Genomic DNA, 19,724 nt, shown 5'->3' with positions numbered 1-19,724 from the left:
CGGGATACTTTTGTCACAACAAAAGAATATGCAGCTCACATCACATCACATCACAGCATGATGCCCATAATACACACCAGGGCTCATGCTTTTCTTTTTTGAGAGGGGTTGTGGGTGGAAGGCAGCAATTTGAAATGCCAATCCAAACAATGGATTTAGACTTCAATGGTTATGGACCAAGCTAATGCTCAAAAGAAGCAGGAGAGAGTACTGATGCCATCAGGAGTGGCTCAGTATTAACTTCCCCAGGACATTTTTTTTTTTAGTCACCCAAAGCTGACCATTTGGAAGTCTCATTGAACCCTGACTCGGTAGGACACATCCCAACCAAATGTGTTTCAGAATAGAGAGGAAGCTGCAGTTACATGGCCAAGCTGAGAGCATTCTAAATGCACAAAGCTGACTCAAAAGTTAGATTCTGCCCTTTAAGCCATCGAGACTTGATTAAACAAGGATTAGAACCTCCAGGATGACTTGCAGTCACCTCCTTGTGAGAATGCAGATTCCTGGAGACTCCCTACCAGCAAGTCTGGAGGTTGGCAGCCATTAGAAAGGTGAGGAGGCAGGAGGGCAGACTTTCTCTGAAAGAGGGAGGGAGGGCATTTGTAAGAGCACAAGTTGACCCTCCATCTATCTTTCTTATAAACCAGATATTTCCAAGACAAGATACCAACATTATCTTATTTCATTTGAACAGTTTATAAACTTTAGTTCCGGTCTTTTTACACTGAATCTAGCCCTTAAGGCCAGATCCAGAGGAAAAGAGGATTGCTGCAGCATATAACATATGACATTATTGTCATTATTAATACCACAATAATATATTACTTAATAGATGGCATGAAAATTCTATCCTTGAAAATCTGCTGTTCCGAGAAGTTCTTAGAACTTTATAAAACTTTGGTTTTAGTGTGAACCAAAAAGTCTCTTCTGAAAATTTGGTTACAGACCCCAATGCAGAAACAGCTTGAAGAAATGAAATCAAAATTATTGCAAAGCATAGATGAGGAATAGCATGCTCTTCTGCAGAAATTAGAATTACAGTGTGAGCTGATAATTGTCTTTGATAAGATGCATAACAAAGTAATTGCGCTGTTAAGTCGATCAAAGGATATATTGTAGAATCATACAATAAACAAGCCATCAGATGGAAAATTCTATTGCAATTTTGGATTGTGGTTTACTGTGAGAATTTGAAAGAGACTTTCAAGGTCTTTTGGAACTACTCATCAGACAATTAACAGGCCAATCCTAAGCACATCTACTCAAAAGTAAGCCATTATGTTCAATGGGGCTTGCTCCCAGGAAGGTGTGCATAGAATTGTAGCCTAAATCCACAATTGAAGATTTACTGGAGCAAGCCCAAAACAAACTTAAAGGATATCTGTTCAGAACCAATACGCAACAAAACACCTGGTATAGTACCCTGGAACAACAGCTCACTTTCTGAAGCTGCAAAGAAGCAACAAAGAATGGATCACAGCATTCAGCCTTCTTGTTATACGCATAATGAAGAAGCCTTCTCTTTCTTACAAATAGCACCCAGGAAGGAAGAGCAGAGGCACTGGTGCCTCTTAATGGCCTTGTATGAGAGGCTGGTCTTCCAGAAGCGGACCAAGGGTTGCCAGAGGCACAAGCGTTTGGTGTGAGCTGAAGGGCAAGCGCTAAAGGGCTCTTTGCCCATGACTCTTCACCTGCAGATCAGAGCCTGTGAAGTCCAGGGCACAGCATCTAGAGGCAGGAAGCATCTGGCAAGCTTTCTAAGGATCCCTAAACAAGTCACAAAACTATGCAGTCAGACAGCCAGCAGCAGGGTGGAGGCTATCCAGTGTTTTGCACTGTGTGCCACGTGTATGACTACATGTCTCTGGGGTATAAGTCATGGGTGTGTCCTCGGTGCAAGGAGCTCCAGGGTCTCAGAGAACGGGTCTGCTCCCTTGAAGCCTTGGTTGCCAATCTGGAGAAGCAGAGGTAGGTAGAGAAGGGCCACGGTGAGACTTCTGGGGACATGCTGGCTTTGACCCACCCTCAGGACGGCAGCTCCCCAGCTGCCGGGGTAACAGGTCTCATGGCTGGAGGACGTCAGCCTGGAAGAGGGAAGTGATAGCCTGGGGGAACCATTTCTTCAGGGGATGGGCCCCTAATCCAGTCACATGAAGGATACTCATTGGCGGGAAGAGAGTCAGGGGGCTTCTTGTAGTGAACAAATTGATTGTCAGGAACATAGAAAGGGGGGTGTCAACAGATGTGAGGACCACATAGTGACTTGCCTGCCTGGTGCGAAGGTTGAGGACATCCCATCTAGATACTGGTAGAGAGTGCTGAGGAGGAAGTAGCAGTTGTGGTGCATGTTAGCACCAACGACATGGGGAAATGTAGCCAAGAGGTCCTGGAGGCCAAATTTAGGCTGCTAGGTAGGAAGATTAAGGCCAGGACCCAAAAGGTAGTGTTCTTGGAAGTGTGTCTATTTCATGTACAGGGCCAACTAGGCTGGCTGAGAACAATGTGAGACAATGCGACAATGGTGTTGGGAGGAGGGGTTTAGATTTGTTAGGCACAGGGGAACGTTTTGGGACAAGAGCGACGGGCTTCACTTGAACCAAAGGTGCCAGAGCAGTTTTTAAATTGATCCGTGGGGGAAAGCTGATAGGAGCCGAGGGGTATCCGGTTAGGGATTCCTCATCCTTATGGCATGAGAATGGGGAGATTAGAGAAAATCAAGGCAGGGACAGAGTAGAAGTAGGAATTGAGAGTGAAAGCATGTTGGGATGTGATAACCCATACAGTAAAACAAGACTGCAGGGATAAAGGGGTAAATAAGCAGTCCATCTTGGGGTATACAAATGCTTTGATGCTAATGCCCAAAGTCTCAGAGCAAAGATGGGAGAACTGTAAGGTTTGGTGGCTAGAAAAAACACTGACATAGTGAGCATAACGGAAACCTGGTGGACTGCAGAGAACCAGTGGGATATCGCAATCCCAGGCTATAAACTCTATAGGAGGGACAGAGAGGGATGTGCTGGCAGTGCGGCGGCCATCTATATTAAGTCAACCTGCAATTTGATAATCAAAAGGAAACATTTTACAATAATATTCCATAAACTTCAGGGCAAAGGATGTATTCACAAAATACCTTGCTTCTCTTGCTTGCATTAAATACAATACTATTTCTAAACTTCATCTAAACAGAATTTTTTTAAAAAATTAAATATAGAACTTATGTACAGAGAGATGCCATGATTTCCTGAGTAGTTTTCATCACTTTCATTTTTGAAAGATTTATTTTTTATACTGCAGGTGCTTTTTCTCCAATAAAAAAATTAAGGGACTCCAAGAAAGCAGCTGGGGAAAAAATAAACATATACTTAAGTACAAATTATCAAGTCAGCAAGCAAATGTATTTCACCCCTCTCTCTTATCAACAGGCTGAATGGCTATTTAACACAGATATGCGCAGGCAACCTTCATTCCAGTAACAAAACACTGTCCAATCTTTTGACATGCCACTGAACATCCTTCTCTGTGACACTTTGATGTGGGATTACTACCAAAATCCACCTCAGAGGTTCTGTCATTAACACACTACAAAAATACCAACGTTTGTTTTAAAATACAACCCAAACGGCACAGTTTCTTCCTTATAAAATAAACTACAATTACTCTTCTTGTTTTTCTTTAAAATTGTGGCACTCTTTTTTTTTTCCTTTTTTGCCTAAACCCTGAGGAGAAAGTTAATACCACTGAGACAAAGCCATTCTCAAAATACATACTGCAGGTAATTTGTATAAAAACAGATTTTTTTTAAAAAGGTAACTTGTGAAGTTACTGCCTACAAGCTCTCTGTTTAAAAAAAAATTACATAAAAAAGAAAGAACCACCTAATTTTCCCCAAGAAAAGCTATTTAAAATCCATTTTCTGAATACTAGTTAGTGGCGAGAGGGGCGCCACTTGCCGTCCCGGTAGCTCTCCCTCCGGTGGTCGTAGTCATGACTCCATCCTCCATAGTTCCTGTCATCGTGGCTGTGCTCGTCCCGACTGCCCCTGAAGTGATGCTCATAGTCGCTCAGACGGGGTTGCTCCCAGCCAGAGTGCCTGCCGTCAGCTTGGTAGGGGTGAGAGCTCACCCTGCTCTTGCGCTGAGCAGACGTGGCTTCCGAGCGCCACTGCATCTGCGAGGCTGACGACTGTGGGAACGGGTAGTTTTGCTGGTGCCCTGGCGAAGCAAAGCCGGATGGCTCTGAGTGTGGAGAACCGTGCCGTCCACTGTACTGTGTCTGCTGCCACATAGCATTGTTCATCTGGAAAGAGAAACACTTCTGTTAAGATATACGACTACCTAATGCCAAGCAAGACTTCACAAGCACCAATAAGATTTAGTCTTCTCCAAGGCGCACAATGCACTAAGCACAGATCAGCTTGCTCAAAGGTTGCAAGCCACAGCAGAACACAGATGGCACACACATTCCACGTACAGCCCAAGAGTCACTTTGCTTTTTGCATGAACATTCTCTTCTTTCAAGGCAGTTGTGGTGGAAGGGAGAGGTAAATGGGTGTCGGGAAATAATCTCATCCTAGAGAAGCAGGGTCAAGATCCTTCTTACTAAACTAGAAGAAGACAAGTCTTCCCACGAGGAGAAGGTCAGTTGTCTCTCCTAAAGAGAAAGAAGCTAAAGGGTTGTACCAAGGTCTCTACCTTAACTAGAATCACATGTTCAAGTGTTCAGGGAAAGTTATTAGAAACTTTTGTAAAGGAGAATAAATTCCATCCAGCTGTAGGTGAAAGTAAGAACACACAGAGCTACAATACGGGTGCAATGCAGTGCATGGCAATGCCAAATGCTCTCAACATTACAATTCTTAACAAGCCATGCAAGTTCAAAGAGAGGACATTATCGAGGCACTGAAGAGTTCTGCAATGTTGCATTATTTAATTTGCTAATTAACACTAAAAAGGTGCTAATGATTAATCCATCAGCAGACCCATAAAACATGTTAACAGTTTTAAGACCAAGTCAGTCTTGGATTGGCAAGCACCCTTAGGATGAAATCTCTGCTATGTGGGAGAAACAGAAGAATTTAGCTGCCTGCAAAAGAATTATTAGTAAAGGTGAATTGTCTGAAAACAAAACATGCCTCCTGAGAAGCATTAATGCTTTTCATATGCATTTATGCAATATTTATTTAATTGGTGACAGGCCCAGATACTTGTTTACTTGTAGCTTCACTCTTCTCACAGCCTTTTTATTTTTGAACACTATTATGGAATTTACAAATATTTACAACACAAGACAACGTGCAATACCATTTAAGTTTGTACAGAAAAATACCAGGGATCAGCATGCTGAAGAAAGGGCTAAGAAAGGCACAGCAATCTGTAATTCGGGCAAGCGTTAAGTTGTGCAGTCCAGTGTAACAAGAGGTACACTGATTGATAATTGATAAATTAATTGATAATTAATCTAGAATTTAATCTAGATTAATTCATTCTAGATTAATTTAATCTAGATTAATTCAGCCTAGAATTTAATTGATAAATTAAAGATCAATAAGTCACCAGGCCCTGATGGCATCCACTCAAGAGTTATTAAGGAATTGAAGAATGAAGTTGCTGATCTCTTGACTAAGGTATGCAACTTGTCCCTCAAAATGGCCACGGTGCCAGAAGATTGGAGGATAGCAAATGTCATGCCTATCTTTAAAAAGGGAAAGAGGGGGGACCCAGGAAACTATAGGCCAGTCAGCCTAACATCTATACCGGGTAAGATGGTGGAATGCCTCATCAAAGACAGAATCTCAAAACACATAGACGAACAAGCCTTGCTGAGGGAGAATCAGCATGGCTTCTGTATGGGTAAGTCTTGCCTCATGAACCTTATAGAATTCTTTGAAAAGGTCAACAGGCATGTGGATGCGGGATAACCCGTGGACATTATATATCTGGACTTTCAGAAGGCATTCGACACAGTCCCTCACCAAAGGCTACTGAAGAAACTCCATAGTCAGGGAATTAAGAGGACAGGTCCTCACATGGACTGAGAACTGGTTGAAGACCAGGAAACAGAGAGTGGGTGACAATGGGCAATTTTCACAATGGAGAGAAGTGAAAAGTGGTATGCCCCAAGGATCTGTCCTGGGACCGGTGCTTTTCAACCTCTTCATAAATGACCTGGAGACAGGGTTGAGCAGTGAGGTGGCAAAGTTTGCAGATGACACCAAACTTTTCTGAGTGGTGAAGACCAGAAGTGATCGTGAGGAGCTCCAGAAGGATCTCTCCAAACTGGCAGAATGGGCAGCAAAATGGCAGATGTGCTTCAATGTAAAGTCATGCACAATGGAGCAAAAAATTAAAACTTCACATATAGGCTGATGAGTTCTGAGCTGTCTGTGACAGATCAGGAGAGAGATCTTGGGGTAGTGGTGGACAGGTTGATGAAAGTGTCGACCCAATGTGCGGCGGCTGTGAAGAAGGCCAATTCTATGCTTGGCATCATTAGAAAATGTATTGAGAACAAAACGGCTCATATTATAATGCCATTGTACAAATCGATGGTAAGGCCACACCTGGAGTATTGTGTCCAGTTCTGGTCGCCGCATCTCTAAAAAGACATAGTGGAAATGTAAAAGGTGCAAAAGAGAGCAACTAAGATGATTACTGGGCTGGAACACCTTCCTTATGAGAAAAGGCTACGGCGTTTGGGCCTCTTCAGCCTAGAAAAGAGGCGCCTGAGGGGGAACATGACTGAGACATACAAAATTATGCAGGGGGTGGACAGAGTGGATAGAGAGATGCTCTTTACACTCTCACATAACACCAGAACCAGGGGACATCCACTCAAATTGAGTGTTGGGAGAGTTAGAACAGACAAAAGAAAATATTTATTTATTCAGCGTGTGGTTGGTCTGTGGAACTCCTTGCCACAGGATGTGGTGATGGCGTCTGGCCTGGATGCCTTTAAAAGGGGATTGGACAAGTTTCTGGAGGAAAAATCCATTATGGGGTACAAGCCATGATGTGTATGCGCAACCTCCTGATTTTAGGAATGGGTTAAGTCAGAATGCCAGATGTAGGGGAGAGCACCAGGACGAGGTCTCTTGTTATCTGGTGTGCTCCCTGGGGCATTTGGTGGGCCGCTGTGAGATACAGGAAGCTGGACTAGATGGGCCTATGGCCTGATCCAGGGGGCCTGTTCTTATGTTAGGTAGAGGCTCTCTGGTCTGTGACCCACATGCCCCCACCCCTCCAACTAGCAACTCTTGGCTGTCCATTTCCTTTTAATGTTGTTAATGATTGTTGCAATGTTGCCAAAAGAATGCTCACCACAGCTTGTCTCTGGAGGTTATCAGGAGAAGAATATGACCTCTGCACCGTTGGCACCCCTGTCGACATATGATCCATGTTCCTTTCATGTCTGCTAAGCCAAGTTCAGAAGTCAGTCTTGCAGCAGGTAGAAATCACACAGTTTCACAGTAACAAGTTACATTCAAAGTTAGCTTTACCCTTCCACACTACACATCTGAGAAAAGTTATAAAAATGAAGTCTTGACACATGAGTTTTTTCCCCAACCTGAAATAAGTGTTTTGAAAATACAACACTAATATTAATTCAAAAATTTTATACCACTTTTCCATGCAACGTGTGCAAGAGACAATGGAGCCTAAAATGAGATAAATATTTTGACTCATTTCAATAAGCTAACATGAATCATTGAATCATTAACAGACTTCATGCATTCTACGTTTTCAGCTAGAATTCTAATCTTCAACTTTATAACTTATACACCTGTCAAAGCAACACAAAAATGCAGATTGAACACATCAGAAAAATTTCTGGGAACTTAATTCACATCTTAATTTAACACATTCTGGCCAAAGGGTCACAGTTTTCCCCAAGGGAAGCTAGTTACTTGCCTCTGTTGCTTTATCAACAAAATATCTTATGCGTCAATTCAAAGTTCTCTTAATAGCACCTATTTTATATACCTGCTCTAAAAATTAAATTATAATAGCCAATTAGCACTAATTGTAAGTTAATTTATTTTCCAGACAGAGACAAAGCTGCAGACAAAGACCAAGACCAAAATGCGCTAAAGGGGGTTGTGTGAAAGATGCTACTTACGTGACACCCTTAAAAAACTGACCAGATCATTTCTGACAAATAACAGTGAATGCTAACAGCACAATCCTATGTTGTTTTCTCAGTGGTAAGCCCCACCAAGTTCAGCAGAACTTCCCCTCTAGTAAGTATGTTTAGGATTACCAAAATAAAAAGGGATTACCTGCTCAATCCTGGCGACGGCTGTGGCACACTAGAGGGGCTTCCATTAGCAGATCCATGGTGGGAATAAGGCAAACTGCCCTCCTGAGAGGTATGACTACTCCCTACAGACAAAGGACATTTTGACTGAAACAAGCTTCATTCGCCTTGATGCAGAGAGGAGAAAAGGGATGGTGCTAACACATGGAAACCATGGCACATTACTTAATTGGCTCTGGAGCATCACACCAGAGAACCACTACAGCATAAAAACAGATTTCCAAAACAAGTGTTGCAACCCTTTGGAATACCCAGTGGTGAAGATGCAATCGAGGTGCAACACTGACTGAGGACACAAAACCCAAGTTAATTGCAATGGTGCGTCATGCAACACTGAACTTTCCTCAAGTGAAAAGTGTAGAATGCTCTTTAGGACAAGCCTCCTCAAGAACTGCTAGTAAGTATGGAAGTGTGCAGCATCTTTAATCTAATGTAGATTAAACACACAAATGTTCATTAATTGTTTACATACTAGAGAAGCAATTTTAAACCAGTGTGCCGTGGCCACAATTTATTAGTAGTGCCATTGGGGGATGTGAGCCCTCCACTGGCAGTTGCGGTGTGCTTTGACCATTTTAGCACCATGTTGAAAATTCCTGTACTAAACTTTTAAGCATCAGGTCAAGAGATGACCGTTCTACTTTGCCTAAAACAAACAGGCAGCTTTAAAAATCTCACAGGTACCTGATCGGAACTGGATTTTGAGAGGCCTCCCATACAGTTTGATCCCATTCAGCAGGCTCATGCTGTAAGGTACAGACTCCTCATGCTTGAAGTTCACAAATGCAAACATCTTCGGCTTTCCATCCCTGTCCTTTGGGATCTTCACTTTAATGACTGGGCCTGCCTGCAAACCAAGAAACAAAATACTGTAGTACAGTGTTTCCCAAACTGTGGGTCGGGATCCACCGACCTTGACTCATGACTTTTGGTGGGTTGTGAAAAGTTTCTGGAAAAAACTTTGCAAGTACCCTTGCTGGTGGTTCTTGCAGAAGAAAATTGTTAGCTGGAATGCTAACATACGAGGTGTGGAATGCTGTGATACAAGGTAATCTTTATACCCCCAAATTAAAATGTCAATTCTCCAATCTTCTCTAGCAACTGGCATGCCACAGTTCACATGTGAACCCAGTTTCAGCCTTCTGTCTGGCCTGGAAGTTCCTAACAGCACATCCTGCAGTACAGCCTTCCGGATGCCCTGGGATGACTGTAAGGATTGGGGAAACTTCCTTGAACTCCCGTTTCTAGGGAGAGACAAGCAAATGCCAACACACACATGGTCTCTAGCAGTGCTTCCCAAAGTCTGTACCCCACCATACCAATGCAGATGGTCCACCTATTGGAAGTACCACCAGAAATGACTTACAGTGATGGCATTTCCAGTTACTTCTGGATTGGGAAGCCAGATGCAATGCCGCTAACCGGGCAAAAGACACTTTTTCAAGTGGTCTTGTGCCCAGTTAGCCCAGTTTGTGCAATTGTTAGTGGCATTCCTCTTGCATTTAGCAGGGGGAGAATAACTGTCCCTTTTCACTCCAGCACAGGGACTTTTCTAGTGACTGCCTGCTGGTGTTCTTTGCATCTTTAGTTATTTGACTCTGTAAACCGCTTTGTGAATTTTTTGTTGAAAAGGTATATAAATACAGTTAACACCACCTGTAAGAGGCTCAGGGTGGATGGCGGGCTTTTTCACGCTGCTGCTGCTTGTTGCAGTGAATTGCTGGTCTTGCTGCCAGACGGTGGGGGTCTGGGGATTCCACTTGTACCACTGAACATCACCTCAAGTACCACCAGTGGTATGGGTACCACTGGTTGAGAAACACTGCTCTAGCCACCTCAACACTATAGGAACCAATTATTGCTAATAATTTATTATTATTAATTAATAAAGCATTACCAAGTAAAATACTTTATTAATAAATTATCATCAACAAATTAGTGTTATCAATTCATTATTACTAATTATTAATACAGCATTACTGGCTGTTAATAATGCTTTATTGTTAATAATTAATAATGACAATGTATTAATGATAATTTAATGATAATTTATTATTATTAAAGATATTAAATGGTTTTTTGTCTAGTGTTTTAAAAAGCAGCTGGTCCAACTCCCTGGATCTCCCAAGGAGCCCCCAGCACCTGCTCCATTCCCCCACCTCCCCACAGGGCAGGGGACCCTCCAAGTCACAGCCAAGGGTGCCTCTGAGCATGTGCAGTGTCCGCCGTCCCTGCCAGGTAGGTCCTCTCCTTCCCATATCCCATCTCCCCACAGGGCAGGAGGCCCATCCATGTCGTAGTCAAGGGTGCCTCTGAGCATGTGCAGAGCACCCACCACCCCTGCCAGCGAGGTCTCCCCCTCCCCACAGGGCAGGAGGCCCCTCCAGGCCGTGGTCAAGGGCGCCTCTGAGCATGTGCAGAGCGCCGGCCGCCCCAGCCAGGTAGACCACTTCCCGCCCCTCACCTGGTGGAAGAGCTCGAAGAGCAGCTCCTCGGTGACTTTGGCGTCCAGGTTCCCCACGAAGAGCGTCCGGTCCGCCTCGGCCGCCGCCGCTCCCATCGCCGCAGCCCGCCGGCCGGCCAGCCCTGCCCACTGCGCATGCGCGCGAAGCGACACGGGCGTTCCTAACGGCAGCGGCCGTCGCGATCACTGCGCATGCGCCAGTGCTGGCGCTTGCACGGCAGCGTTCTCTACGCACGCGCACAGCCACGGCCCGCTGAGAGTCTCTGCGCGGAAACCGCCGCTCACTCACTACGCAGGCGCCAGGCCGATTCTGCGCCCGCGCACAGCCACGGTCATGCTCAGGCTATGCCCCGCCCACCACCGCCGTTCCAGCTCGACCAGCAGTTCGCAGCCCTGACGCGATTGGCTGGTTCTCCCCCCTCCGTATAAGCATGTTTGTGTGAGCGAGCGAGCGAGCGCGCGCACCAAGAATGGTTGCCCGGCAACAGAACTGGGGATTACTATGTAGAAAGGCCGCCTCGAGGATTGGGCGGTGAGGAGGCCCCGCCCCCTGGCGCCTAGGCCCCGCCCCTTATTTGTATTCCCTCCTCGAGGAGGCTGCCGCGCCTCTAGAGGCGGAGTGCAGCGCTGCAAGAGCTTGTCGGAGGGGACCTGAGCTGTCCTCTGGGCGGAGACGGGATGCTGGGAGAAGCCCTGAATGGGGAGGCTCCAAACCCCCCCTGGAAACACTCAGAATTTGGAGCATTTTGTCCCAATTTTTTAATCTTAGTTTTTTACACTTTATCCTAATTTGTAGCACTTTGTCCCAAATTTATCCCAATTTTTAAATTTTAATTTTTTTAACATTTTATCCTAATTTTTAAGATTTTACCCCAGTTTTATCCTCATTTTTAAAACTTTTTTTGTACATTTTATCCTAATTTTTAATTTTATCCTAATTTTCTAATTTTTTCTCTCCCCCCCCCCACCCTGTTTTTCGCGTCCCTTTGCTCTGGGGCTACAGATGGTGCTGCAAATGTGTGATGTCATCAGATCCCACCTTGTGATCTCAGAGAGAAACCCCTCCTGCATCCCAGGTGTGGCGGGGATGCTTCTGCAGGGGACAGGCATTGTCGGAGGGCCTCACTCAGTGCCCAGCACTGGCCCAAGTGCCACACTCATCAGGGATCCACCTCTGGACTCTGGCAGTGGTAGCAGCACCGAGCGCATCATCAGTGCAGGGGGTGGGGGGGCCATGGGGGGCCACCACAGAACGTTGCCCCAGACAGGGCTGGTCTTACACTGAGTTAAGAACATAAGAACAGCCCCATTGGATCAGGCCCCAGGCCCATCTAGTCCAGCTTCCTGTATCTCAGGAAGTGGCCCACCAAATGCTTCAGGGAACAACAGGCAATAGACACAACCTGCATCCTGGTGCCCTCCCCTGCACCTGGCAATCAGAGGCACCCTACCAAGTGCTTCATTTTCTCCTGCAACGCAAGACAACAGATTCCCCCATCTGCCTTGTGGCTGCCACTCCTCCCAATCCAAAATATCACATTTCCATAAGCCAGTTGCAAATCTGCTTGAGGTCATCAAGAGAATGACATTTAAGATAAACCCCACCCCAAAAGATCACTCCAAATTTCTAGACACCAACAAGACTTTTTAAAGATGAGAATCCATTTAGGCACCCAGCTGCACAGGACTCTTTGAACCCACTAAGTGCCTGGGCACCAGCCTTGCACTTCCAGGCATCCAAATTGGCTCTAGCCTCCACAGCAATGACATCCTCCCCTGGAACTGCGGATAACACAGGGAGCAGGAATCCTTCCCACCATGTACGACAGATAAAACTGTATGCTGAACAGATGCTGAACTTGTCCAATCCCCTTTTAAAGACATCCAGGCCAGATGCCGTCACCACATCCTGCGGCAAGGAGTTCCACAGACCGACCACACGCTGAGTAAAGAAATATTTTATTTTCTCTGTCCTAACCCTCCCGACACTCAATTTTAGTGGGTGTCCCCTGGTTCTGGTGTTATGTGAGAGTGTAAAGAGCATCTCTCTATCCACTCTGTCCATCCCCTGCATAATTTTGTAGGTCTCAATCATGTCCCCCCCCCCCCCTCTGAGTTGCCCAATTCAACAAGGCTCCATGCAACAGCAGCATGGCTACATTGAGCTCCCATAAGAGCAGGGATGTGCCGATGCTGTGCAGAGCGCCTGCCACCCCTGCCAGGTGGACTCCTTGAGTCTAACTTGAGTTGAGTTCTCAGTCCCCACCTCCCTCTCTCCCCCCTCCCCACCCTCAGCTCCATCTGGAAGTGGATGTAGAAAACAAGCCAAGGGTGCAGCATGAGGAACAAGAAATTGCTTTCTCAGGACTGTGGCTGCCAGTCAGGCACACAAAGGAGGATGTTTGAAGCCATAAAGCTTTCTTTATAGGACTGAACAAATTCCTACTGCAGGTAGTCATCGGGTACACTGGTGATCTTTCCACACAATCCTATGTATATCTGCTCAGAAGGAAGTCCCACTGGGGATTTCCCAGTGGGGTTTGCTCCCAGGCACATAGGTTGAGAATTGCAGCCTCTTTTCTATCTTGAAGTGTGGATGAATTGAGGGTTGTAAAGCAGACGGAGTGTTTGTTGGCGCCATGATGAGACGAGAGATGGATCAGGAACAGAAATCTTTTCTTAAGGGACACCTTCTGCAGCACAAGCAGAACTTCTGCAAATACACACAACTTTTTCTTTGCTTGGTGTCAGTGGTCAGCTGGGGTCCATGATATTTGCAAGAGCCATCAGTATGTTTTGTGTTGTTTTCCTTACAGGACAAAATTAAGGTAGTCAAATTGCAAAAGACAAAACCAAAAACAATTTCTGGCACTCAGAGCTGCATGAAGCTGACACTGGGGTGGTTCTCACCAAGTGTCTAGATCAGGGGTGCCCAAACTCTGGCCCTGGGGCCACTTGTAGCCCTCAAGGACTCCCAATCTGGCCCACTGGGAGACCCCAGTCTCCAATGAGCTCTGGCCCCCCAGAGACTTGCTGGTGCCCGTGCTGGCCTGACACAACTGCTCTCAGCATGACGGTCAACTGTTCAACCTCTCACATGAGCTGTGGGACAAGGGCTCCCTCTGCTGCTTTTTGTTTCACGTCTGTGATGCAGCAGAGGCAGCAAAGGCCGGCCTTGCTTTGTGCAAGGCCTTTTATAGGCCATGAGCTGTTGCAAGACCTTCATTCATTCATATAAGTTCCTTCTCTAATGTATTCATTTATGTAAATGTATTCAAATTTGAAATGTAAACTAACTGGTTCCCCCCCCCCTCGACACAGTGTCAGAGAGATGATGTGGCCCTCCTGCCAAAAAGTTTGGACACCCCTGGTCTAGATCAGCCATTTTCAACCACTGTGCCGTGGTTTAGGGTTCAACTTTGGGGATGCTGGACCTTTAACAAGTGTATAGAAGAGAGAATTTCAGCAGGTGTAGCTATATAAAACATAATGAAATCAGATGTAAACTAGAAGCCTGGTTTGAAGTAAACCAGATGTAAACCAATCTGATGTAAACCAGAACAAAGTGCTGAACACCATCTGCTTCCAAGTTCATTACAAAAGGGGAAGTCCAAAGTCCAGGCTGCATCCTGCCTCCACAATCCCATTTCACCGTCCTCCACTTTCCTCCCCAAATACAGCTGGCCTCTTTATGTAAATCACTTGTGGGGAAAAAAAACAAAAAACCAAGTTCTGGGCTCCAGCATTGGTTCTTGAGCTGGTGGGAGGAAGGTGTCTGGGGCAACACCCTCTTGAGAGCCGCCAGGCTAAAGGCAAGCTGGGCCACCACCACTCTCCTTACTGGAGCCTGCTGACCTGAGCAGCAGAGAACTTCATGATGGAGGCATCCCCAAGGAACATCCCCTCGTATGTGGGGCTCTCCGTTTTCACGATGCTGTGTTGCTGCCTGCCGCTGGGACTTGCAGCTCTGATCTACTCTCATGAAGTGAGTCTGCTGCTTATTTGGTTGTCTTGCTGCCTTGCCTGTGACTCAAATGTGTTCTTACATCAGGACACACATTTCATGCTTGTCACACTTTTTTTGCATCCAGATTTGAGCATTATCCTCAACAAGTGATGTTTGCTTCAGCAGTACCTGGACTTTTGCCCACTTTCACATGCTTGACTTTCATCACTTCGCTCTTATAACCCCATTTCTAATTTCATCCACATGCTTTCCTCTCTCCTCCAATTTCATCCAAACTTTCCCAATGTTCTTATGTTTGTTTTTCTTACATTTAGGTTTCACATACATTTGTGTGTATTATATAGTTAGTTACTTATTAGTCACTTGCCAAAATAAACTAGCAAACCAAATAAGGCTCTGCTTTGACATTCAGCCATTTTTGACTTTCATCCCTGCTCTAGTCCCTAGTGAGATGAAAGCGCAACGTGTTGCTGTACAACAAATATGTGGATTTCTCCTAGCAAAGATGAATGGAATAGAGATGAACATAGTTTGCAATAAGGAGGGGTGTAGTGTGAATGAGAGCAGCAGGCATGGGTCTGACCGGGGAGTGGGGTTCTGGTTTTTGTTCTAATTTTTGTATTAGTTTGGATTGAAAAATCTAGTATAGATTCAACCAGCAATTTCTGGTAGATTTAAAAGGCAAGGCTTCAATTTCCCCTTCTTCCCAACTTTATCTTTTTTTCCTTTTCCCCTGCCCTTCTGCAAAACCTTCTGCAGAGGTGGTGAGGGGACATCCCAGAGCTGCAGTCCATTTCTGCTGCTGGAAATGACTTGCTCCATCCTTAGGATTCTTTGTTCCTGGCTCTTCCATGTCTGCATCTCAAATTCACCAGAAAACAATCTAGGAGACAGGATCATCCCAGGATAAGGAACTCACCCCTTATCAGGGGTGCTCAAACTTTCAACTTTAGGGATGCTGGACCTTTAACAAGAGTGTAGAAGAGAGAATTGCAGCAGGTGCAACTTGTCATTCCACAGATGACAAGCTGCACCTACTGAAATTCTCTCTTCTATACACTTGTTAAAGGTCCAACATCCCTAAAATTGAAAGTTTGAGCACCCTTGCCTTAGGTCCATATATGGATTTATTGGAGCCTCAACAGGGCAGGAATTGGCAGAGCATCTTTGATCACCCAGAGATTGATTCGCAAGAAGCGAAATGTGCCACCTGAGATTGGACAGTTGTGGGTCCAACTCTCTGATCTGGCTGCAAGGAGGAGACATGTTCAGGGAAAGAGGGAAGCATCTGAGTCACCAGACTTCAGGAGTAGTTTTCCTAGAAGCCTCAATCTCTGTCTCCTTCTTCTCCCCACATTTTTTTTCTTCTCCCCCCTCCCTGCATCTCACCCAGGGATCAGAGCACCCAAGATCCAAACAGAGCCCCCTCCTGCAATCACTTGTCACCCTTTGCACAGTGGACTGAAAACTTGAGGAAGGATCTGGGTGGGCTTCCTGGGACTTGGCTTTCTGCTCCCAGCTGGTTTTTCATACATGGGACTTTATTATTATTATTATTATTATTAAACAGTGTTTATATACTGCTTTTCAACTAAAAGTTCACAAGCGATTTACAGAGAAAAATCAAATAACTAAATGACTCCCTGTCCCAAAAGGGCTCACAATCTTTAAAAAAAAAAAAAAATCACTTGAAAATCACTGGAAGATACATGTGTTTGGAAACAGCACCGAGCCCCCAAGCCCACCCCCTGATGCAGAGCTGATTTGGAGCTATGAAGGGATGGACTCTCTCTCTCTCTCTGCGCGCGCGCGTGTGTGTGAGGGATGTGCGGTGACTCCGGTGAGTGCAGAGACAGGTGAGGCAGAGCCTCTCCACCTGAGTCCCTCAAAAAGCCCTGCTGCAAGGACCAGGAGGACCACCGTGAGGACCATGAGGTCCTAGAGCAACAGGTGTGGTGGGTGGGAGGCAAGTGAGGCAGAGCCTCCCCAGCAGAGTTCTTCAAGTGTGGTGGGAGGCGTGCAAACATTCTCAAGCCGTGCGCTCTGCTTGTGCACCTTCCAAGGCTGCAGGCTTTTTGAGGGACTCTGCTGGGGATGCTCTGCCTCACCTGCCTCCCCACCCACCACACGTATCCCTAATGCTTTTTGAAGGACTGCAGTGGGGAGGCCCTGCCTCACCTGCCTTCCCACCCACCGCAGGTTGCTGGTGTGAGTGTTTCTGTCCTTCCTCCTTGGAGTGGCTCAGGACAGGAGACAAGAGAGCCAGAGTTTATGAGCTGGGTGGAGGTGAGGGGCGCAAGGCCTGCACAGTGAATGCCCTTCCAACCTGGGAGAGAGAGCCGGGGGGGGGGGGCTCAGAATGTGCAGAAGCAGAGGCCAGAGCTGCAGGCGAGGGTCCAGGTCTCTGGCTGGGTGGCTGACTTGGAAGCGGCGATGGCTCCCCCTCACCTCAATGCCCCCCTGCACTTCCCCAGCCTGGCTCTTTGCCCAGCAAGGGAGTTTCTCAGGGACGGGAGTGGAATCTTCTCTTCCAAGGCAAAGAGCACCAGGCAAGGACCCCATTCAGGCAGAGGCGGTGCAAAGCACTCAGTCTTGCAGGGAGCCTCCCTTGGGGTGACCAGGTACAGGTGCTTCTGCCTTGAACCACTTTATAGAAGAGGGCATTTGGGCAGGTGCACCTTCGCATGGAAGGGTCTAAAAAGGGTCTGGAAGGGTGGGGGGGCACAGCTGCAGTGCCTTTATTCTTCCACAGCAGTGAAGAAAGCTTGTGTGCTGCTGCTGCTTTTGTTGCTGCCGATTTTGATTCAGAGTTTTCCAAAGCAGCACATACATAAGGAATGCCGTCCCTTTTGCAAAAGACGGGCTGCTTTGTTTTGAAAGCAAAGAACTGAATTTTGGGGGTTTCGGTCATGGAGCTCCTTGTGGGCGAGCAGTCCTTTGCTTCCTCCTTGTTTTTAGAACCTCCTTATATGAAAACGGAGAAGGCCACTGTCGCAAACTTAGGGGGGTTTGGGGTGCTCAGAGTTCTTGGCTCTCGAACCCTAAAGCCCTCAAGGCCCCCCCCATTCAGTAGTACTGCCACCACCCTGTATGTGCCAGCGCCTCAGTCCAGGGACACTGAGTCCCTCTAGGCTTAATTCTATCCCTTGCAGGCATTGAGCGCTTTCGCCAATTAAAGCTTCAGTCCTCAAGTTACTAGACCTCAATGAGCACTTGGTAGCTTGCTGAACCGCTAGGCAGGATTCTGAACCTTTGTCCCCAACAGACAATGAAACAACTTGGTAAAAGAGATTTTAGTTTATTAAGCACATAAGGTTACATAAAGTTACAGTAAGGCAGCAAATGCTAGAGGCGTAAACATCTAGGAAACATATCAGCAATGAAATAATAAAGCTAGCTGGCTATCTCTATTAGTCCCTGTCTCTCACCTGGGTCAGCTTCTCTTGTAGATCTTTTAGCTCCAGGCTACCTGTGGACCAGATGCCCATGGTGGACAATGGAGACCATGGTGTCCCATGGTGGCCCATGGTGGACAATGGAGCGTGTAGGATGTTGCACCCAAAACCTCTGTCCAACAAGGAACCGGACACACCCCTTGGGCACTCATTATTATACTTCTTATGCTAATAGTACTGAGGTGACTTCATACTTATTTAGACTGTCCAGTCAGAAACTTTTGAGGACAGAACCTTCTTGAAGTGGGTCTGGTTGCTTGTCCTCCTAGTTCTTACCCCTCCCAACTGGAGATCCACAGCTGCACTTCATCAGCTTGATAGGGTGCTTTTCTGTCTGCAAAGGTGCTTCATTCCAATGAGTTGTAATTGTTGTTGTCTGTCCTTTCTGGCCAGCAAAGGAGAGACAACAATTTTTTTGTTTGTCTACTCACATTTTTGCAGCTGGGAACTGTGAGCCACTTCTCCGTTACTGGCTTAGTTTGGTTCAGGCTTCACATGCTATCCAAGGCCTAACATGTACATATTCACGACAGCCACCAGTGTTGGTGGCTTGGCCCAGTTTCTATCCCAATTTGTTGTAAGCTTGACCCCTCTAATCTCCCCTGCACCACCCCTACCTTTCCAGGTGGACAACGCCATGAGGTCAGGAAACTTCAGCCAAGCTTCCAGTAATTCCCGCACCGCTCGCACTCTGAATCTCCTGGGGATCGTCATCGGGATCATTGCTATCATCGTTGCTATTGTGGTTTGGGTGACCATTTTTAATAAAAGAGTAAACTGAGAGGGGCTGCCCATGTTCCCAGAGCCAGCTTCCGCAAAGGCCCTTGTGCACGGATCTGGTATACCCCAAGGAGCACCAGGAAGACAGTCTCAACACTGCAGTGAAGAGGAAAGCCTGTCCTGTGTCCTTGCCCTCTCGGTGCAGAAAAAGCTTCAGTGCTCTTTTGTATTCCTGCTAATTGCACTGCCTTTTCATGCTCAATGCTATATCTACCGTGCTGTCAGAGTGCAACAACTTGTAGGCCAAGAAACCAGAATGCCAAGCCTGGATCACACAGCCTGGGAGCGATCCCAGGGTTGCTGAGGAAACTCAAAACACCCGGTTTAGGCATGGATTAAAAACACAGAACACTCTGTCTTTAGTACGCTCCTTGTGTGGTTCCTTTACTGGACTCTTTGACATTTCCAGAGAAACAGAAAACGGCCTGCCATTCACTGTGGTTCTGATGGCCGAATCCCACCCAACCAGTGTTCCAGCAGCAGGGTTTGCATGGCAGCCTTCATAAGTGGCTTTATGGAAGCGAGCAGAGCCACCTGCTTCCATCCCGCTGCTGGGGAGGCTGTAGGGGCATCGTGAGTAGCGACGGGAATGACCACTGCTGCCTGCAGGCAAGTTGTGGGGGTGGGTAGGGAGGAAAAGGGACAGGCTGGGAGGGGGGGAGCAGGTGGCAATGGAGCGCACCAGATCCTACCCCCTCTTTTTAAGCCTCCCTGCCCCTTTCTTCTCCTAGGACCTGTGCCA

General features: G+C 46.5%; 1 protein-coding gene and 1 long non-coding RNA gene across 2 annotated transcripts; one reads left to right on the top strand and one right to left on the bottom strand.

Moving 5' to 3' along the window:
- Positions 1–1,339: 1,339 nt before the first annotated feature.
- RBM7 (RNA binding motif protein 7) lies at positions 1,340–10,895 on the bottom strand. The gene is made up of 5 exons (XM_066639777.1): positions 10,781–10,895; positions 9,001–9,163; positions 8,279–8,381; positions 7,320–7,410; positions 1,340–4,299 (listed from the first exon to the last, which is right to left on the bottom strand). The coding sequence occupies exons 1-5, from the start codon at positions 10,874–10,876 to the stop codon at positions 3,928–3,930; spliced, it is 825 nt and encodes a 274-aa protein (XP_066495874.1). The 5' UTR covers positions 10,877–10,895; the 3' UTR covers positions 1,340–3,927.
- A 3,696-nt stretch (positions 10,896–14,591) lies between these two features.
- On the top strand, positions 14,592–19,344 carry LOC136662401 (uncharacterized). The gene is made up of 2 exons (XR_010794980.1): positions 14,592–14,765; positions 18,828–19,344. It is a non-coding gene; the product is annotated as an uncharacterized lncRNA (long non-coding RNA).
- Positions 19,345–19,724: the final 380 nt, after the last annotated feature.

The sequence above is a fragment of the Tiliqua scincoides genome, chromosome 11 (assembly GCF_035046505.1).
Source record: "Tiliqua scincoides isolate rTilSci1 chromosome 11, rTilSci1.hap2, whole genome shotgun sequence".
NCBI lineage: Eukaryota > Metazoa > Chordata > Lepidosauria > Squamata > Scincidae > Tiliqua > Tiliqua scincoides.
Note: the sequence above shows the minus strand (reverse complement) of the source record. Positions and strands in the feature narration are given on the sequence as shown.